We start from the raw sequence: 23911 nt of genomic DNA on the forward strand, positions 1-23911 counted from the left end.
GAAATTTTACAAGGAAAATGTTGAATATGTCCAAATTGCAAAAGTCAATTCGTTGGTTACTGCAAGAATCGCAGTGAACAAAAAACCATTTGATAAGGTCTAAATTCCCGGTAAACTTATAAGGTTTTCCTAAGCATTCTCGGGTAAAATTTACATAGCAAATCCCCAAAAACCCTTGCGAAACATCTTTTGTGTCCAACACGATTAATTCCAATTTGTTCAATATTTTCACTTGGCTATCGAGAAAAAGTTTTTTTTTATTGTTACTATGCCGAATAAAAAGCTTTTCAGGAATTAAATTTCCGAAAACCCCTAAATTAACCGAATAAATGTAACCGTCCCACTTAACCCAATATATTCAAGTCCACTTTAATAATTCTCGCGATTAAAACGGTTCGCGAAATTTCCCACCGAGTAATTTATTTTAAACGGAAATGGACAGGTACAAATTTGTAGGAAATATGTTCGCTTCGACTAAAGCGGGTATTACATTTCGAGGTGGAGATTTAGTCCCGAAACGCGCCATTAGACATCTGTTGTTCTGCCAGGCCATATATATTGATTAAGAAATAAAGGAACTAACTTCTTATTCTTCTTGTGCAATATCTGCAGAAAACTTTCGCCACTACTCTGGCTCATCTGATTTTTCTGATTTTATTTGGAGCAACCCGAATTAAATCTCTAGATGTCACTCCGGTCTAATGTCTTATGCTTCCTAGCCTCGATAGTGGACTTCTTCCACCGTCTTCTGTTTTACCACTGAAACGAGTCATATATCTGGTTTAGCACGATGTGTGGGAAGTGTGAAAACTTCTTTGATAAAATTTAGAATCCCTTCTTCTCATAGCATGCCTGCTTTACTTGCAGCGACCATCAGAGTGCAAGCTTCGACTCAATGTGTTAGGACTAAAAAACATAGCCTCTAAAACTCTTATTCAGGAGTAATGATACATTTTTTCTTCGAGGGTGAATTTGAATACTCTAGGAATCTACGAATTGTTTGTTAAACATCACAGACCCAGAGCATTAAAGCACGAGACATTCAAATTGAAACTATATCCAAAGTAATTCAAGGAAATTTAATTAGTCCTTTTTCACAAATAACTCTATTATGCAGATTCTCTCTGTATATAGATCTTAATCATTCATAACGATCATGGAACTCCCATACTAAATATATTCTTAAGCTGTATCCTTTAAATACCTGTGAAATGGGAGCTTCTGCAATTGACTAATTTTCCCATAATTTTGAGTATGACGTTGTGGTTGAGTTATGACGTAGTCCCTATTCATATTTTATCTCTGGTAGGCCCCTGCCCTAACGACCAGCGCGCTGCATGCAGATTTTCCGCTCTACTGTACTCTCCAGGAAGTACAGTACCTCTATTCTGGTGAGTTTGGATAGTACTGATGCCCAGCTGGTTCCGATATTAATTCGAATATCCTACTGGTCCAGACACAAACTCCATTTGCTGTCGTCGCCCAAACCAATGATAAAAATATACCTTTTTAGACAGCAGTGTTGTGTTATTGGTTATTGGTCCCCTTTTCCCACAGTCTGTCAGTCTCGTTGCTCTGAACAGCCACATGAGCGGGGACCCAGACGAGATTGATAGAATCACTAATGTAAGATCTTGGATAGCCGCTCGACTGTCGCTGCCAATATGTAATGCAAATAAGTAATCTCTGTGTGACGTTGTTAGTTTGGAGTACTATCGCAAAAATTAACGGGGCTAACATTTTGGGATTTTGGTATTTTTTGGCAGTCACTTTATTACTATCGCTAAAGTAGTTGAACAATCCAATATGGTATTTCCTAGTAACTATACAGGTATGATATGGTTGTCAACATTAACAATCTTATTGTTATAATTGTAAACATATCTTCACGTATATCTCAAAAACTAACCGTATAATTTTACATTCAACAGGAAAAAAAACATTTCGCATAAATGAAAACAACCACATTCAGAGACAATAGAGCAGTCTATATAGACTTGTTAGGGTGACGGGTTCCCATTTCAGCGAAACAAAAAAAAACAGCAAATGACAAATTATGGCTCAACATATCGATTTGCCGCCCCGAACCGCCGGCTAAATTGTAACCGGTGTTACAATATAACAGATCATTGTTTAGGCATTCCTGGAAAAGGGTCAACGGACTCAAACCGAGGCAGCAAAATTACCGCTGGCATATAAAAGCTGGAAATCATATTCGCTGGCAATTTTGAGCCGCCCACACTTTATATAGCAGTTCACCTGGCCGTGGCACGGAGGAAAAGTAATCGCCTAGAGTCTTCTGCGCTTTTGGACGGAAATCAGTCATGACGAGCGTATTTTTGATTGATTGCTTTTCTCAACTGAGACACTTTTTTGATTGCATAAATGAAATCTAGCTTTGACCACTTTATATTTTTCTTCTTCGGGTTTTTCAAATATTACAATTACAAGATCACTCGCTCGTTATAAAGAGGAAGTGCGATATATTATATAGAGTATTAGAATTGCATTTTCAAGAATTTATTAAACGTTTTAAACGATAAATAAACGTAAAAATGTCTTAGCAAAAGTTGCATTTTTTTTTAAATTTTCATATAATTTTTATTTGTTAATGGTAATTAGGCATTGTAACAATTGCATCCAAAATCTTGGTAGGATTAAAAGCTGTTTGTACACGTGACCCATATGATCTATTTTGAGTCCCCCGCAACTATTGACATTTATCTCTTGTGAAGTTTGTTGACTTTAGTTTAGTCATGCCTATCACTCAGTCATAAACCCTTACATTTCCAAAAAACAACGTAAATGCTTAATGTTTTTCTTAACAGAATCTCCATTCAGTTTTTTGTTCCACCTCCGCTCGACGCATATGTGGTCTGCGCTGGACCTAACATTATTTTTACAGCATTTTTAATGGCCAAGCTGCTGAATTTTTTACCGCTGGAACTTGGCATGTCTTTGTCTCTGCGTATCTACCCACTTTTGGCCTGAATACCAGAATACTGTTTTGACAATGGTTTTAATCACTCTAGTAGGCGGTTCTGGTCCAATCATTTGCGTTGTTTATGATGGCTTTGCTATCTCGCTTAGTGGATTACATCAGTCCAAAACTAATTTGGAGATTGTTTTATTGTTTTTATTAGAGTGGATCACAATCGTGTTGCTGCTTCGAAGGAACACTGCTGTTGACTTGGTTACAGCAATGCACATTTGAATTTGCATCCGGACTTTATAGGCTCTAACTCCTGTTCCTTTTCGAATTATCGATTCCTTCGTGAACCATATTATTTCTGCTCTTAGGCGAGATGTGTGTTCTCTAAATTTTGACATAGTAATAATTGGGTATTGAGTTAGACGCCACAGTGTACAATTAGAAAGCAAACATGTTTTAAATAAAAGTAAACAAAAGAAAAAACTGAAAATGTAGAATGAACCGTTCTCTGCAGTTAGCCGCCTACGTGAATGGAATGTTTCGAATATACTCATTCGTCCGTAGGCAAATCGATCGAATTTTACAAACGGAAGCCAATTTTACAGTATTTTAAAGCAGTGCCGCACGTCAAAACCGCGAACGACGAAAGGAAAACCAGGCGACGTGAAAATTTACCGCGGTTAATTAAGCGTCGTTTAGAATTTGGGAAAAACGGCTTTTTCCGCGTTTCAGATCTCTCGGAATTGGTAACCTAATTTGCAGATTGTTTGGATACTAATTACCTAAAACATGGCCATTATTAATGAATGTTATCAAGAATTTAAATTATAAATTACAAATTAAAGTAGAACAAAAACACTAAAAATGACAAGAAACACTAAAGTAAAAATTTTTTTTAACTATTCTAAATACTGCTGTATATGACCACCACTTTCCTGAACACATTTCTCATACGCTCTAATTGTCTTGCATTTATTGACGTTTCCGGATTGTCCGAAACTCCACGACATTATTAGAAGGAGTTCTGTATACATGTTTTTTTATGTGTCCCCAAAAGAAAAAATCCATTAAAGTTCAGTTCGAACTATTGACTGGCCAATCCATAGTTCCGTTGTTCCCCATCCAACCTCTGGGTTATTACATGTTAAGAACATTTTTAACTTGCACAACATTGTGAGGAGGGACACCGTCTTCCTGCTATATAATCATAGCTGATATATTTAGCGGTAAATCTTCTATACATCGTTCTATTTGATCGTGTTCTCCAGTTCAGTTTTGATCTATAAATATCGGACCCAAAACATGCCCATCTATGAGACCACAGCATACATTAATTGATTGGTACCCCTGGATTCTTATTTCATGTATTTGCCTGCGATTGTTTAAACACCAACATGGCGTATTTTGTCATTACAATTACAATACATTACAGTCCATAAACTGTTTTTCAAAAAATTATTATTCTCATTGTGTCTATTCAAAAAATCCAAACAAATCTGCATCCTGTTTTAACATTATTCGGCATTTAGTTTTCGAGTTTCACGAAATTTAAATGCATTATATTTACATTCTTTCAAAACTGAGTGGATTGATCCCAGAGAAATAGCTGTCTCTTCATATACTCTAGTAATAGAGGAAACTGGACGTGCTTCATAGAATCCTAAAAGGTTTGCCTTATTTTCTTCATTTATAACATTATGATTCCGGCATACCTTTTTAGCATTTAATACGTTACTTTGCCAGCATTGGAAATATCTGTTTTCAAGGAGTTCATCGCTCTGGATTAAGTCTAATATACTGACGACGAGCTGCAGTTGCACATTTATTATTGAGAAAGTATATACTTAAAGCATATCACTCCATTCACAGATGCTAAATTCGCGAAAAAGCATTTTAACAATAATGACTTGGACAATAGTTCAACTATCAACGTTGTGTACTAATATGTCAAACATAAACATATTTTTATTTGTCAGTCTGGGCACTCTTAGAAATTATATAAAAATTTCCTATTTTTGCCGATTTTTCAAAAACAAGTGGACTAAAATATAAAGTGTGTTACATCATTGTAATCGGAATAAGATATTCTATTAAACATATATGTGATATACAGAGTGTTCCATTTAAAAAGTATGGAGTATGCCAGAAAATTGATAGTGTTTCTTATATAAGACACTTAGAAAAAAACTTGGCTACTACCCCTACATTTCGTTTTTTGTTTACCTTGATATCTCAAAAAATAAAAAAGTTACAGCCAATTAAAATGTTATCAAGATAAATTGAACGCACGGTGGTCCAGGACCGATGAGAGGAAAAGTACTACCAAAAAGAATTAAATATCAAAGTTTTTTTATATGGACTTTCTTCTTTTAGATTTTTTTTTGTAAATTTTTGACCCAAAAGAAACCCGTCATGACAATGCTTTTAATACTTTTCGAGTTTAATATATATACATTGAAGTTTCTACTGCCTTATACCAATATTGCTAAATTAAAGTAACAATGTTTATCACTTTATTAAAGGACCTTACTACAAGTGCGGTAAACGCATTTGAGTCACGAGTTAATGGGAAAAATAATAATAATAAATGAGAAACGAAACTGATGCGGTAAAATGACGCTATCCGCATGCTAAATCGGTGTATAATGAACTATTTTACAGACGGGAATAGAAAAAATACAATTTCAACGTTACATAAGTACAAGAGATTAAAGGTTATCGAAAACTAGTCTTTCACGCTACTTTTTATACAAATGGAAACTAACTAAAACTAATATCTAATTACATGCGCAATTACGTAGACAAATGTATCGCGCGCTAATATGCTGAAATATATGTTATGAAGCTTTTAAACTGAATATTTTTTTAAAAACTTGATTTAATTTTTTCACTCTTTTCCATTGTGTGCTCTAACGAATTTTCATATAAAATTGTTTGATGGCTTTATAGAAAAAGCTTCGATGCCGTGAAGTGATGATGCTTCTGAAGATCTGTCAATGTTTAGGTGGGAAGTCTTGAAGCTGATGGAACACTCCTCGCAAGTTCCTCAAGCTTTCGTTCATCTTCCTATAACAGATATTATAGTGTTCTTCCATTTTTGTTTTATAAATATACTCGTTATTAAAATTTTCTGGTTTATGCCAACAAATGAGGAAGACGCGCTCTCGAGATAAATATAATGTAAAGTTTTTCTTCATTTAATATAAAGCGGGTCAGGAAAAACTTAAACACTCTGTTAGACAGAAAGTCTCAGTTTATACAAGAAATTTGTATGACACTTTTTTCGAAGCATTTCTCAGATCGACAATCGATATTGATTTTTTCTCTCCCATTTTCTGAAAATGATGTACTAGGTTTTCTTATGAAGGTTTTAGTAGATGAAATTATTCGTATCGTGGAAAATCTAATTGATTTTTTTACGTTTCAGTTAACGGTTAGGGGGCAAAATTCGTTACATACTTTTGAAAGGGTCTATTATTCTACTAGCTACTCTCAAGACGGTTGTAAATAATCCAATGCTGCGCCCAAGGCCTGAAAGTAATTAAATAAACTTCTCGCCCGTCTCACTCACTGATGTTATGTTCAACGATAAGAGCCGAACATAAAGAGGGATTTGGGTAGAAATTTAGCGAGAAAATTCTATTGTAATTGAAGGAAATATCAGGTCTTTCAGACTATTTGATACTCCGTTTAGACCGAAGAAACTTGATTAAAACCTATTGTGCTACACGCAGGCAAAGACAATAATCGCAGAATTAATTGTGCCAAACAAAGAAAATTACATCGACGTTTTTAATGGATATTTGATAATATTAAACTCTACTGAATTTCCATCAAAATCGGAAAGCGTGTCTCTGAATATTTTCAATCCACTGACGAAAATCGTCGGTATCGTTGAAGTACATGAAGTATTTAAGAAACCCTGGGTAAATAAAATAAGTAAAATCCAAAGACAAATTGCTTAGTTTCGAAATTAAATTTCTCTAAAATTATTTTTTATCTACACAACAAATAACGGAAAGACGAGCAAAAATGGACATTTAAAATTTAGTATTTCTTAACTTATCAATACAGAAAATTTTCTCTCTTAAAATTTTCATATCGCAAATTTTTAAATGAAACTAACCAACATGACAATTTCAGCATCAGATTTGAAACTTTTGACAGCGCGTTGACGTCGAGGCCTTATCGGCATTTTGTCTATCTTTAAACTTATTAAATATTCCTTATTTTTTTCAAAACTTCTGGATTCCTGGACGTCAGCAAGTGCGACTCAGCAAAAACCGACGCAGGAGGAATTCAGAAGTTCTGTAAATAGTATTACAGTAGTCTGTCGAAATTTCTTTGAAAAATCAAATATGTATTCTTTACTGCAACCACCGAGGTTGTGTTCGACTGGAAAAGGCTAACACCAACTACATCAATATAGAGATAGGAGTTCGCCAAAGCTGTATTTTATCTCATTTGTTGTTTAATCCCTGCAAGACCGACTAGAAGACGCAAAAAGCATAATTATCAGTAACATCAGGTATGCGGATAACACCTACAATTATTGATGAACAGACTGACGAAAGTTGGGGGTTTAGAGATAAAGACCACAAAACCAAAAACAATGGTTTTTGGGCGTACCAAATACGCAGATAACTCTCAATAGAGAAATTCTTCAAAATGTTCAATGTTCAATAGTCATCTAGACCACTTAAAGGAGATTGGAAGGAGAATTGAGATTATAAGAGCCGGGATTCCTGAAAATACGCAACTTGCTATGCGACCTCAAGCTATCCACACTAGTTCGACTGAGAACCCTGAAATGCCCATCTAAAACATGGACAATAAAACAAGAAGACATGAAAAAACTTAATGCATTTGAACTTTGGATGTACAGAAAAATGCTTCGAATCAGCTGGACCTCTAGGACAACCAAAGCAGAAGTTCTGACGAGAGTGAACATCCGCGCTCTTTTGACTGGTCTCACTAAAATTAGAAAAACTTCCTACCTTGGAAACATAATGCGCGATGAACAGTATGAACAATTACGGCTAATCCAGGAAGGCAAAATTGAGGATAAGAGATGTATAGGCAGAAAGAAAAAATAGTGGCTCAGAAACATCAGAGACTGGACACACACCAATGTTAACACATTATTTTGTAACATTTGGTCTCCAACCTTAAGAGAGACGGCACATAGGAGAGGGGGTTGAAGTGGATCAAATTATGAGTTAAACATATTCCCTTTGAAACTCATAATAAGTTCTAAGTCATTTTTTCACAGCTCTCATTAATTTCTAATATACTAATCTAAATACTAATTGAGAACAAGAACTAACAGAAACATCCATTTTTTTGTACAACATATTCGCTAACCCTATCCACACTTGGAACAGTAATTCAAACATAATGTTTAAAAACCGACCTCCAAAAAATTTCGGGTGTGTAATTTAGAAGAAGTAAAGTTCCGGAATTTACAATAACGTCGTATTTTTGCAGAGATACTGTCGGAAACGTTAAAAAAGGAGCGAAGCACTTCCGAATTCGGAATTCTCATATAACGTGACGCAGCTGGAGGGTGGAGAACTTTTAACATTTTTAATTTAACTTTAACAGATACAGAGATCTGCAATAAAAAGCAGAAAAATATTAGTATTTTACAGCGTTAAAGTGAATGGATGGAGTATAGCCCATCACATCTTAAAGGTGAGAAAGAAATAAGCAGTTATATTGTTGAAAATGTATTATCGATCGATGACTATTATCCAACAAGTGTCAAAGTTGTGTAAAAATGTAGAAGCAATTTTAGATTTTTTTGTGGGAAAAATATAAACAGGATTTTACAACCCTCCAATAACTTGCAAAAAGTAGTATTGGATAAAAAATTTGATACGTTGAATTAAGCAATTCTTAAGAGATCATGACAGTTATGAGATACACCTTAACAGAATCTTAAAGCAGATAAGTTACTGCTATAGAAAAGACCACTTTTTAATTTTAGTAGCACTTCAGTTTATTGCTACCAAGCTAATGATTTACGTTACAGTTGTTTCCAATCTATCAAAGTCTTCTTCAAAAATATATTTTCGAAATATTTAACAACACTGTATGTAATTTGCCTCTGTAAAATAAAAAATTTAGAGCCTAAAATTTTTTTTCAATATATAAATTGGAAAACAGTTTTCAATTCGCTGAGACTTTCACACATAGAAAGAATTGTTTCTTTCTCTATGCTTTCGCACTCGCTCTATATTTCTTTATGTGTGTTTCTGTAGTTCTTGATGAAAATAAATGGAAGTTCGGTGGTCGTATTTAACTACGTGAATTGGCGTGCGATAAAACTTGTTATCTAACTTCAGGTAATAAATTATGGGTTTGCGGAATATTTGTGCCGCCGTAAAAGTGTAAAATATGCGTGAAAATTCCGTATCTTTCAACTGAAAATTTCTAGGTAAATAGGATTTAGGGGAATTTCAATTTATTTAAAGCTTTAAGTTCGCGAATGTCGGCGACGTTTACGCTATTTATTTCGATATTTTAAAGTGATTAATATCGCTTTTATTATTCGGCGACGAAATGATCCATTAGTTTTTTGAATTATTGGAAAAATATTTCCTCCCCCCCTCCCGGTGCTTACTTTTTTTTAATGACTATGGAAAGTATAAAGCGGCGCTATAAATTATTTATAGCGCGAACGAGGATATTTTTATATCCAGAAGTAGCGTATTTTTTTAAAAAGGGAGTAACATTCTGGGAATTATTTTTTGTAAGCAACAATAATTAACTTTATTCTAGTTCGATTACCTTAATTATCCTTAAATAATAGAACACATCACTGGGATTTCACCTTTCAGAAGCTTCGGCAAGTAAAGTCAGTACACAAATTTAGAGGGAAAACGAAGTAATTAGAATAAAAAGGGAAAACAACCGTTTAATGCTAAAATTAATCCTAACAATATAATAACCTTGATTGAAAGACCACTGATTGACCGCTTTAAGGTGCCTTCTCTCAAGTAGAGTTTCAAATTATTAGAAAAGGCTGCCTAGCATGGGTCTACTTCTTTGATTTTTGACGATTGATCGACAACAAAGAACACTACACGGGCAATTGATTATTTGAGTAATTCTTTACCTGAATTGGCAACATGTAAAATCTAAGCACGGAGAATGCCCTATAAACCCTATGAGTTAAATCCATGTAGCCATATAGGAAAATTGATGCCATCACAGAACAGAATGAGCTTTCGCGCATATCCTCATAGTTCACACACTAACCTCCACTCATATATTCGCTGAGAATTTATTAGGATTTGGGCCTATTTTGAGAAAATACTACCTAGTGGATGCCACAGCTAAACTGAGAATTGTCGATTTGATGAACCCTGTTGATTGTTGAAGGCCGCGAGGTTTTATTGGTTGAAAGTGGAATTTTAAATGCGCCTGCGTATCTTCAACAGCTTTTATTGATGTTTTCTTTATGTTAACTTCAAAAGTAACTGTATTATTAGAGTATGCTTATATTATTAGCGCAGACAATCCCTATTGATAACTACCTAGACGGTTAAATATAAAGAGCAACGTTGCACAAATTCCAACGTTTTGAGAAATTTGAAATTCAGCATAACTCACTAAATTATCAAACCAGTCTGTTAGTGCACGAATATACAGCTCAGGTGCAGTGTATTTTGTTTACACAGAAACAACAAACATTTAATGATTTTCGCGTAGTGTTGTGCCGTTTGCAGACGGAAGCAGTCCCTGGACAATAAAATCAAATTATGCTAGGAATAAACTGTTTTACTGCTGATTGGGCAGTGAATTTTTAAGCGCAATAATTTTTCAACGCTATATACCGTTTTACCGCCAGTGAGTTCGATTTTTAAGGTTATCTAATCTTTAGAGAGGCCTGACTGTATCGAACGTGCGTTATACAAAGGTTAGGGGTTAGGTGACCTCATTAATGTCACGTCACGCGGCTTTAAATACATAAGTATATCTTTTTTATGCATTTTTATTATTATTGCTTTCGCGCAGTGTTGATCAATCTTTATCATTTTTCCGGTCGCTGTCGATTTCGTGTATACAAATTTTAAGTATGTATTTGTCAATTTGAGATATCGACTAAAATTATCGCTCATTCGACTTTGGCTTCATTCCAACTGTTGCACCCGAATTCTCGACTGAGGAAGCAGCGCTCACCACTAGAACGGATGATCTTCCTTCATCACGAAATAGACTAGATAGACAAAATATTTGCGACCTTATTGGGCGCTTCTCGTTTAATTGAGACTCGACCCTCTGGACAGTGAATACTACATCTAAACTGAGCTAATTATCTTTCAGGTTTCATCACTCCTTTTTTTTTTGCTATAACACTTAAAACTTTGAACAGAGTATTTTCACTTCATGATTCTTGCATTTCTTAATTAATCTATTATCATCAAAGTAATCCAACTTATACGTTTGTTGTTGTTTTCTCGTCTCTAAATTTTGAAGAATGAAATTACTTTCTGAGTAACAGTCCTCAGTAGTGTACAGTGTAGTGAATTTTGAAATTTGAAACAAAGATTATCGAAACTAATATTCTAGTTTCAACAGTAAATCTATTTAAAATAAACTAATCAGCTGCCTTAGTCAAAAAAACTGCTACTTGAAAGTCTGCCACAGATTAATTTAATTTTCTTTTCTTTATCGCACGTCTACGTTCGTCCGAGCATTGTCAGATGCTGCGCTCTTTGATTGTCAATAGATAGTTGTGAGCCATGAACAATCCTCCAATTCTGCTGTTAAACTCGGAGGTCATAGAGCTTCGCACACATAGCCAAACGCTTTAGGCTTGTAGATGGAACAACTGTGGTTTGTCTTTTGGCTGCCCATGAATTTTCTAATCTACTTATAGGGTTGCAAAACTAACCAAAAATGGGCGTTATCTTTTGTAATTAGTAATAAGTTTTATTTACTTGCATTACTTGTTGATGATTGAATTTAATCAATTAATGTTAAAAACAACTTAGAATAGAATATAGTTTAGTTAGATTAAAAATAAAATACACCAGTTGTTTCAGAAAATTGCCTAAAGTGCCAATTTTTCTAGTAGAAGCTGCATACATCAAAGGAAGGATTAAATCCAACACTCAACAAACTTGCTAAATAGAAGGTGCTTCATTTACAAAAATTGAGATTTTAGATTAGATTAATTAGAAAAAACATTTATTTATGATTATTTGTGACCAATCTGTATAACATATTCTCTCCATATATAGCTCAAAGTATTAAATATTAACCACTTACATCTATCCAAAATACAAATTCTCTATTTTAGTTTCCATTCATTCATTTTTCTCAAAAATCGCTCAAAATTTCGTATGCTATGTAATGACAAAAAATGCTCAAAATCAAGCGAGTAATTAGAATTTTTAAAAATATTTAAATATATAAAGATGGCACAACATAAAAATAATATAAATAAAATATACACTTAGGGTCAAACACTTTGTGTATTTAACAATTTTTCCTGTGTCGTACTTATTGAGATAAGGTATAGGAGCATTTCAAATGGGCCACCCTGTACACCAATAAATTGTTAGTGAATTGGGACAAAATCTTGATATGGGATTTGCCACATCTTTTCAATTCCTTCTTCAGTTTTTGGAAGCAACAGTTTTACAATTTCACAGGTTAGGTTTCTTCAACATATATTAGATCTAATGATTTTGTTCTAATGCCATTATTTATCTCATCTTAAAGTTAGACATTACTTGAATTTTTAGATTATTTTTCAATGCAGGACCATAAAGCAAATATTTTAGACTCTACTCACCTATTTTAGTCTCAGGCATCTCCTTCTTGTGATATATGAATTTTCCCTGTTAGATCATCATCGAATTTATTACTGTCCAAATCAAATTCGGCGGCCACAGTAAGCAATGGATGTATATCGGACAACGGAAGAATAAATTTCTTCCTTATTGATACTTTGCCTCTGAGTGTAACTTTCTATAACTGCCTTGTGTTCTACCACGTTCTCACATGAATCTTTCTTGATTTTTAATATCTATTAATTTTTTAAAGGCTTCAAGTAGAAACAACTAATAGTGGTTTTGTTTAATATTTGGATAGTGATAGGTTACAGGCACAACTACACTACAAGATATATTAATAATAATAAACGCTATGTTCGTGTATTTTACTCTCCTCCCGTTAAACTCTACGTCATTAACCCGCCTGAATATAAATGCAAGTCCACTTCGACCTTTAAGAAAATGTAATGCTTTGCAGCCGACACAAAAAAAGAAAGAAACAAATTGAAACTGTTGTTCATGGTCTGCGCACTAAATCAAGATTGTGACCCGGTAGCGATCATAAGCAAACATCACGCAAACCTAGGCGTTGGATGTAAATCGTGTTCGGTAGAGTTATAAGACGGGCATAATAGAACTAATCTAAGGCAGTCATTATTTCGACAGAATCTTTAATTAACTAGGGGCGAAAACAAAAGCCTGTAATTAGTATTCGGGTGATGTGACACTGTTCGCCATTAATGCCATTCACGCGGACGTTGCACAAAACGGGTAATCTTAAGGCTTTCAAAGTGATTATCGATTTTTGCTACTGAGTATTCGGGAGTCATCGATTGGGCGCCGATATAGAAAATGTACTTATAAAACTTGAATAAGAATTCTTTAAAAGCGATATTTAATAGTCGGCTTATTGTAAATGACATGTTAGAAGCATCTTGCGAACGAACCATGGGATCTATTTTAAATTATACGCGCCCACGTAAGTCCTTAGCCCAGGTGCTTTATCACTGCGAAATGTTTTGAAGCATGCAGCGTTACCGCATCTATATCAACGTTGCTTAAATTAAATGAAACCAAGTTGCATCGTTTTAGTTTTAAATTTTGAACGAAAAATAAATTTCGTTTTGCTGAGATATCCTGATAACTATTTTTACTCTTGAGCAATTTGAATCTTTAAAAAAATTTAATAATCAGTTTAATTCTTCAAATTGACAGATACCAAGCTATTCAGACAGTTCGTGCAGAAGTCCAGACATTTTACTCCGGTATTGCATTCCAAATTGGGAATTAAAGATTATCTAACCGAGTTTTAAACATACAAAGAAAGTGAGATGTTTCCGAGGTGTATGTGAAAAACTTTCTATTGAGGCGACACGTATACATGTACATCGTGTGCCAAATAAAACGACCCACTATACGATCTGAAAACCCATAGGAGATACGAAAAAATGTTTCGTACAAAAGTTTCTTGGACTCTCCTGAAGATATAAAATATTATAATTTTGTTGATACAGGGCGTCCCAAAAGTGTCCCCTCCGACATGAAGTTTGTTATTTTAAATGGAACACCTTGTATATATTGACATTTTTGAAATCCTTGGTTAAAATAAAGGTCACTTTTTTTAGAAATTCCAAATAACAAAAATAAATAATTTAAGTTCATAGGCTAACTAACCCAGGTAACAAATTTGAATAAATAAATCTATAAAAAAAAGTTAACTAAAATGTGTTAATTCGGTCATTAAAGTTTAGTTAAAAATGTTCCTCTTAAAATGCTCGTTTCATCAAAACAATAAAGAAATATCAAAATATTTAAAAATGTACTTAGCCATGATATCACAATCTTGTTTTTTGACGCATTGAGGTATAAACAAACTTTGACATTTCTGTTTGTTTTTGTTGGCTTTCATATTTATATTTAAAAAGTTCATAGTTGTCAAGTTTTTTGTTACTATATATTTTATTTGTATTTTAAATAGTTATAGTTTTTTGGTTAACCTATAAACTTTAATTATTTATTTTTGTTAAATATTTCTTGAAATATGATTTCTGAAGTTTCATTAAATCTGTTAAAGTGTAGAGTCGGTTTTTTTCAAAATCTCCACGTATTAATAGACACCCTGTATTGTTAGCAATAGGTTTTATTCGTATATCTGGAGTACTACATCTTTAAAAAAGTAGTATCATGTCTTTGCTATTTAAAAATACCTAATATTGCCAACAAGTGACCTAATGTGAGCAGCTGTAAATTGAACAAGAATTTATAGCGGTGTTATCTTAAAAATAAAAATTACAAACTCACCTTGTTTTTTGTCCTAGAATTGATATGTGAATAAAACTATAAGGTGTTCATCTTGATATCTTGAGATTTTGTATAAGCTGAGGCGCAACTGTCAAACTGGCTCTTATTATCAGTTATTATCAGTAGCGTCACAACACAAAAAACACATAACCTCAATTTCTGCCTAAACTATGCAAAATTCGAATAGAAATTTCTTAAGAAACTCACCTTTATTTTAACCAAGGATTCCAAAAACAATTCAATTATTCAATTTAAAATAACAAAGTTGATATCGGAGGAGACACTTTTGGGACACCCTCTATCAACAAAATTATAATATTTTAAATCTTCAGGAGAGTCCAAGAAACTTTTGGAAGAAACCTTTTTTCGTATCTCCTAGGGGTTTTCACATCGTATAGTGGGTCGTTTTATTTGGCCCACGGTGTACATGACATTTTTTAAATAATCGTCAATGTGAGAATTTTGGTAGAAATCTTATTTTTGCCACAATTAAACTAAGATTTTCCTATTGACAGGATGTTTAGGTATTTAAAAATAGATAGACACAGTTGAAAAAAATCTTCCTCTTATTAATAATATTGAAATATGACAGTATTATGCTAGGACGCTAATTTAGCACTAACTTAAAAAAAATATATTTTTTCGAATTAAGTATAAATTTTCTCTCCGTTCGTTCATTTTTCATAATATCATAAAATATTGCTTTCCCAAAAATACGGGTTACATTTTTAAAACGTTTACGTTTACAAGATATAAAGCATCGCTTTGGCTTAACCGTTAAACAGTTCGACAAATTCTAATAGGTCAGTCGTCGTGAAGCAGCTGGTATATTTTTCTTGTATCGAAATAAAAGATTGGCACTTTGACAATGATGTTGAACTTCCACCACTCTAGCACAACCTAGTTATCCACTGATAAAATAAGTAATAGCAATAGACGTTGCCAATAATTGTTAAAAGTCGGAGTAAAAATTAAACAGTTAAGTTAAGCAATGAGCTATTTATAATGGCGCAATTTTATGATGTTGCCTAACTAAAACTAACCAAAAGCTAAGGAATTATCGAAAAGCTGCCTCGTTCGTGAAAGATTTCTTGGCCCAAATAAACGTCCAATATTCCCGTTACATTATTTAAATATCACATTGCAGCAAGCAAACAACAGCCACCGTGGTTATAAATTCATTTGATTTTATTTTTAGTTTTACAGGGCGAATGACTATGCTTCTTTCATGAATGAATAGGCAGACACCCACATTTTGCATATAAATACGCGTTTTGTTCAATCCAAAAGTATAAGCTAGTGTATGTATATAGTAGCGAATTTGTACGGTATTTTTTTCACTCAAGCGGAAAACAAGTCAAAAGCATAAAGATAAAAAGCATTTGCCTGGAATAAGCATTTTTTTTTGCATGGAAAGGCAACATCGCTTTGATATGCGCATAGAGGGATAGGTTATTTGAAAAATAGACACTTACGTGTGTATGGTTTCAAAAGCCGCATTTGTGTACCGAAATTAAAAGGTAGATTTAAACATAAAAGTGTACATGTGTGTTGTCAGGCGACCATTAAATACTATGACATAAACGCCTATAGGTTTGCTTTGCTTTAAAATCAACTGATCTGCCTTCGAAGGCAGATTAGATAGTTATTTTTATTAGGAGATTTTAATTATTATCAAGTACTAATTTCTTAAGTTTAAATTTTTTATTCGACAAAAATATGTGATGTGTCAAGGTTTCAAGTGATGCAAGATGCAAGGCAGTAAAAAAATCGTATATTCCACGATAAATAAACGAAAAAATTAGACTTTACAGAATGCTGTCTGGCGGAGGAAATTCAACAAATTTATCAAACCACAAATATATTTATCAAATCAAAAATATTTTTTGATGTATTTTGTTAGAGAAAATTGTCAACATAAAAAAATACGTCTTAAAACTATAGACGATTTGGATCTATTATATCCGCTTTCTTTTGCGTTTATCGGTGGTATAGTCCCACGCCTTTTTTATATTATATTAGCACACACAATTGCTTGAATTATCACCGAAGATTGAAATCGTGCAGGAAATTAGCCAGATATAATTTGGTGGACAATCATCGGCGTGTCAGGACCACGATCACAACAGGCCCACTTATCGGGCACGTGCGTTGAACTCCTCGAAAGTTCGTTTATCGCGATTTTTCCACCCTTAACATCCACGGCTGACATATTAAATTTAGATTACGTCGGTCTGCGTCAAAGATAGCGATCTACCCCCGACTCGATTTTTTCCCCCGCCCATGAAAATTTGTTCATTAGGGGAAACAATAATGTTCCTATGACGATTATAGGTCGTAAATATCGTAAATACAATGGATAACATAAACTAAATGTAGTACTCAACACACGATTGCTTATTGGTGTACTATACAAGTAATAGACGTTAGATGGTAAAAACACTTTCGGGTCGTGTTACTTACAATTTTTCTCAGTTATTAAATTTTTATGAGAAGTATTTATTAGCAATTTTTTACATTTTCCAATAATGTGAAATGACTCTTTACTAAAAGATATAAACATTATTTTAATTTATGATAACGTAATGTCTGTGTTTGAATTGCTTGCCTGGTTATGTATGCCTACGGATTGTTGACTACATTTTTGATTATTGGATTGCGTGAGCCCATGTACCTTGTATATAAATCTTGTTTTGGGGTTTGGAATGCTAACCAAAAGTATACCTTGTTTGTCTGTTTATTAAGTATATATTAGTAATTTCGTCTCCTCATCGTGCTCTAGTGCAACCCATCATAAGCAAAACTTTGGTCATAAAAAAAGTGTTCATTTGGTGCTTCTACTGACAGTTTATCCATATCCATTTTATTTAATAATCTCGATTTTTACGCTTTATATGATAGGGTCTGTTCTTCATGAGCGCCGTTAATTTAAAATATTGCTTGTATTGATATCGTTGATATTTTGAATACGCTTTCAGCGTTAAATTTTAGCTTTTGTAATTTTTTTGGTAAATAATTCAATGAAACATGTTCACAAATATTTATTACCTTCATTTTCAGGTACCGTTTTTCTAGCTGCTCCAACAATTTCATTGGGAAACTTTCATTTTCCACTAATATAATTTTGGTTAGCATTCTAAACTTTTTTCTTTCTAATTTTATGAACCCTTTTTTAAACGCCGCTGGTTTCGACCATTTTCTTTACAAGTTGTTTCTTGCTCCAGTTTAGACGGTACCCCAATTTTAAAATAAAAACGGAATGTATATGCGTTTTTTTTTTTGCTTGCGACTACATTTTTTGTTTTTCCATGGCCGTTTGTTTCATTAAGCCCTGTTTGCAGAAACAACAATTAAAAGGCTTTGTTGACGCTTTTCCTCCCATGCGGAAAACGGAAACATGGATCCTTTAATTTTATTTTCGAACAACGTACTAAATGGGGGTTGTATTAATCTCATTCGCTCACTCATCGCCGCACATAAAGTAAGAAAAAACACCGTTTAAGATATTCTCCGATCCGTGAGTTAGAAAAATATAGAGTAAACAGAGAGAGGCAGAGTTCTGTGACGCAAATTGTCGCCGAAATGTAATGTTTAGACGTAAATATATGTTCAACATGCGACTTTACTCGTCCTGAAGGGGTTTAAAGCACAATCCTTAAATCAGATACATTTGTTAACGTTTTATGGTTTCAATGTCGTCACGTACTAGCGATTTCTATATCTAATATATATGAGCAAACAGATATGCGTTTTTGAGTATCATGTAAATGCCGTTCCTTATTTTCACCAATTTTGAAGTTCTTCTATAGTTTTCCTGCTTTTTGCGATTAATCTACTTAAAATGCCATTTAGTTTTCACTTTCAGTTTGGAAAAACTTTCTTGGAAACAATCTCGATTTTTGTTGCGCTTGTTATGACTCTACACATTTTTTGTAAGCTCAGTCTCATAATTTTTCAATTTATTCAATTATGTGTTGCTATTATTAATGTTCAAAAATTATTGGAGATGAGGCACTAACTGACCAAAATATAATTCATAAATGTAGTGTGGTCAATAATCAACAAAATATTGGTCCACCTAAATCCCATTTGAAACTACCTATTAGATAAATTAAATTTACTCCCCTGCTGTTATCAGAAGCACAAGATTTTTCAATCCATATCCGAAGTAATAACGATTACCAATGACGAAAATAATTTAGAAAAAAAAAAAACGAATAGTGTCACTGTATTGCCGAAGTTTAACAAATATTTCACTTAAATATTGCAAAAAAAAACTTCATAGATCTGAATATTATAATAAAGTAAATTACTTATTTATTATATTGTTAAATCTATTTCAATCTATTGAATGAATAAATAAAATGCCTCAAGGAATAAATATTTTATAGAAGCACAAGCAAATAATAACACCACTATTACACAAAACCTCTCCGCAAAGCCCGCATCGGCCATACTTAAAAAATATTCCCACAAGAACTCCTCATGCAGGCTCTTTTTTTGCAGAATTCGCTCAATTTGTATTTTTTTATTGTTAATTCCAACAAGCTGTCATATGAACTTTATGCTGCTATCTGGTTAAAAATTATAAATTTGAAAAATATTTACAAGAACGCAGTGGATAAAATTAAAATTCATGAATTCATGTGCAAGTATTTGCCATCAAGAATTGCAGGAAAAATTGGTGAAAAAAGACCTTGGCAATATTTTCAAGTTTTCAAGATGGTCATCAAGGGGAAATCAGCATCTAACCTAACTAAACTAACCAAAATATAATTTGTAAATATATACGTAATTTTTGTTTAACACTTTTTTACGCGTCAATTAAAACCACGTGGTGGGGGTAATTTAATGTTTTTTTAAATAAAAAGTTGTAACTTCTATATGACTCAATGGATTTTAATAAATTCAGACTCGTTAGAAAAATCTTTTACTGCTTGTAGTATAATGACACCTCAATAGGATATTCTATACCTTATCCGGATATCTTATTACTATTCTTAATTCTAAAACCTTACATAGACGCAAGTACACCGGTATTTATTTGCCCTTTTTCATGATTTATTCTGAAAATTCAAATAGCAAAAACATTCTTGGTTCACGAAAGTATACGGGCGAATTAATTAATTTGCAAGTGCGAATTTTACCAATTATATTTTGAAAAAACTAAAAATTTTCTTTAAAATTTTAAAATGGTGATTTCCCCTTGACGACCACCTTGGAAATTTGAAAATATTTTCCACGGGTTTTTTTTTACCAATTTGGTAATACATTTTTTCCCGCAAATCTTCGTAACGATTTGTTTCCGAGATACAGTACTTTGCATATTGTATTGTATAATTTTTAATCAGAAACCATCATAAACTTTATATGCCAACTTCATCGGGTTGAAATTGACAATAAAAAAATACAAACAGTTGCTGACCCGTGACAATATTCCAGCAGATTATTAAATAATATCACAAACAGAATATCCGTTTTACCGTGTGTGCGCGCTTGATGTGCGCAGCGATTGTGAACGCTGACGCGTAATGCTGTGCCTGGACATGCGTTTGGTTCAGCGTTTACGTGGTGAGAGACCCAACGAGGACGCAGCGGTGCGCGATCGTTCAAAAAGCGTCTGCGTGACAAGTTTCCGAAGCAAACCGCCGAGAGATGTCAGCGCTTTCAAACTCTTCCATAGGCGAGCGAGCAGCGCCATGTAAGTAATGATTTTTATGAGCGCAAGCTTAACCACCGTTTATTGTCTTAACCTATTTTATCTCGCCAACGTATTCAAAATATCGCTCGTCATGAATCAGGATTAGAAACTTTAATTAAAGTGGTAGCTTTATTGTGGTAGGTGGTTCATGAATGAAAATTATCTGCGTTTTCTCGCGCATTGTCGACTGCAGTCCTTAAATCCTAATTTTTAGTTAACGGGAAACTTTCCAAGTGGAATCAAGCGGCTTAGAATAAAATTGAGAAACATTTATTGTTCTCCATGCGGTGAAACTCGAAATTTTGTGCGGCATAACCCAGTTCTACAAGAAGTTTCATAAAACTTTTTTCAGATCATTCGTTTCTTTCAACTTGTAGGAACTATGATTATCCAAACTGTTGTTTGATAAAACAGCTTGTTATAATTAACACCTTTTCCAATGAGGTTCCTCGTGTACTATCCATACTTCAATTCATTTAATATTAACGTCATTATATTCTAATTTTTACTAAATTCGTTTATATTCCAAACAAGTTTAGTGTGAAAAGCAATATCCCCGAAAATAAATTTCTTCTATATCTGTTTAGTCGAACACAATATACAAGGTGTTTGAAATAAAATAAAAAACGCTTAAGGTAAAATAAAATACTGTTTTTAATATTTATTTCTATTTTAATTTTCGGCATGTTTTTTTAAAATGAGTTGAGGGAATTGAATTACACTACCCCAACCATTCTTTTTAACTAAATTAAAGAAAAAACTTGCAACTTAAGTATTCAAATCAAAAATTAAAATGTAAGGTATGTGCATATATAATTTATAATAATTTAGTTGGGTACTATCAAACAACTATATTTTGTAGCATTTATCAATAGTTATATATTACAAATAATTTATCAACATTTCTGAAAGTACTTTAAACGACTTCTTTAAAAATATTTTATTAAAACAAACAAATAAAAACAGAACAAATAAGCTCGACACCTAAGGCAAAACAAAAATTCAATTTTTATAAGTGCATGCGTTGATGCTTTAAATGGATTTCTTTTTGTACGCAAGGAAAAAAGGGCTATTTCTGTATTAATGTAATTCACAATTATTGAATTAAAACTCTTAATATTGAACAATTAAAATGATAAGCTAATAAATTCTTGCTTAAATTAGTACTATTTAGTGACAGTAGCAGTTTTTTCTCAATTTATTTGGAAGCGTGCAATCAAAATTGGTGGAGACAAAAAAGTTTCTAAATACAAAAAAAGTACAAAAAATATTTTTTTACGTCATCGCATAAGTTTTTCCTTAAATTTACTTATAATTTGTATAATTTAATCCCGTCCACTCATAAAAAAATAAATAAAACAATATGCAGGAAGTATGCTTTTAAAATAGTAATACTTTATTGTTCTATGTATTTTTTTTTTAAGATAAAAAATAAAAACAAAATTTTTTAAACCATATTTGTAGCGTGATTTCTATACTTAATGGATACCTTTTGACCCAACCTTTTTTCAATTAAATATATGTAGACAATTCTTGCACAGTTCAGCTTAAAAGCTACTCTACTGAACAAATCATAAATCTTGAATTAAATATATGAATTATATGAAAAATACAAAAAAAAAATTGAGTACAAAACTTATACATAAATATAGAACTGATCCAAAAATATATGAAAGGAAAAGTGCGAACACACAACAAATACCAGTTGAGATCTGCGAAGTTTTCGGTAAACGCTAAAAAGGTACTTGAAAGTTTTTAGACGACCTGCGGCTGTCAAAAGAACCGACAACCTTTTTGACCTTTCGGAAAACGCGATGAAGCGAGCTACATCATAATCGTGTCTTTTAAGTGGAAACTGGATGCTCTTTGCGTGAGGCGTTGGCGAAAAATTTTATTAAAATACGATTCGTTAGCTAAAATTGTCTGGGAGAACCCTCGAAAACTCATTTAATCCTAACAGCAAGGAAATTTTTAATGAATTGAAACGTGAATGGGCACTTGGTCCTATGTAAATGATTATTGCAGGTTGTCGATTGTAAGAGCTACTTGAGCACATGATGAGCTTGACATTTATATTTATTCGTACTTCTTTTATTTGAGCCATCCGACACGATTTTCCGGAACGCCGCGCAAATTTATGAACTTTTTCATTGCAAGAAAAGATTAAAAAAAATAATGTTACTAGTCAATTGTTATCGATATTTAATAACATTTAACATAACATGCATTTAACACGTGAATGGTTCGTTGATTTATTTTTTACTATAGTATAGTCATAATAAAATATAGCGTTAATCAGGAAGTTCGCACTTTTATTGTTGTTCTTTTTTGAAATTTAGTTTTGCCGGCCTATTCCTTTTTAAATATAAAAAAACGTCCATTGGGTAGGGATGACATAAACCTTGTTATCTGTTAAGATCCCCTTTTTTTCAAATAATAGCCTAAAATAAGCCCATTTTGTATTTCAATGCTAAAAAATTTTGTTGAGAGAAGTTGGATCTTTTTTAATATTATCTATCTACCTAAGGGCACTTTTGTTGAAAACTTATAGCTCTTGGTTTTCTAAGTCTAAATTAGCAAATGCTCGCAAAAAAGCCAAAAATTTGATGTTGCAATAAAATTAAAATTTAAAGTATAAATCAATATATAAGTTACTTTACATACAAAGTATCCAAGATTGATTTAAAAAAAATCTCAAATTTATATTTATACTGATGACACCTAGCTGTTAAACACATTTAACTCAGCTAACGTCTTAGTCCAGCTAATCTCAGTTTGGATCTTAAAAGTCTTTCCCAGTATAGTACATACTCAGTACACTATCTTAAGCTATATTCTAAAAAAAACACAAAAACATATATATATATATATATATATATATATATATATATATATATATATATATATATATATATATATATATATATATATATATATATATATATATATATACATATATATATATATATATATATATATATATATATATATATATATATATATATATATATATATATATATATATATATATATATATATATATATATATATATATATATATATATATATATATATATATATATATATATATATATATATATATATATATATATACATATATATATATATATATATATATATATATATATATATATATATATATATATATATATATATATATATGTATAT

At 32.5% G+C, this 23911-nt stretch overlaps 1 protein-coding gene across 6 annotated transcripts in view; it reads left to right on the plus strand.

Moving 5' to 3' along the window:
• Nucleotides 1-23911, plus strand: part of LOC132701606 (GTPase-activating Rap/Ran-GAP domain-like protein 3) — a 153968-nt gene that overhangs the window by 91339 nt on the left and 38718 nt on the right. For 2 of the 6 annotated variants that reach the window (XM_060669688.1, XM_060669693.1), the window contains exons 1-2: nt 16529-16541; nt 20464-20722. The exons of 2 other annotated variants lie outside the window; for them this stretch is intronic. In XM_060669688.1, the coding sequence (XP_060525671.1) occupies nt 20553-20722 (170 nt within the window). In that variant the 5' untranslated portion in view covers nt 16529-16541; nt 20464-20552. Of the gene's footprint in view, nt 1-16528; nt 16542-20463; nt 20723-23911 lie in introns of those variants that run through there. 2 more of the 6 variants (XM_060669689.1, XM_060669690.1) reach the window with 2 other exon arrangements.

The sequence above is a fragment of the Cylas formicarius genome, unplaced genomic scaffold, assembly GCF_029955315.1.
Source record: "Cylas formicarius isolate icCylForm1 unplaced genomic scaffold, icCylForm1.1 PGA_scaffold_4__25_contigs__length_36172078, whole genome shotgun sequence".
Taxonomy (NCBI): Eukaryota; Metazoa; Arthropoda; class Insecta; order Coleoptera; family Brentidae; genus Cylas; species Cylas formicarius.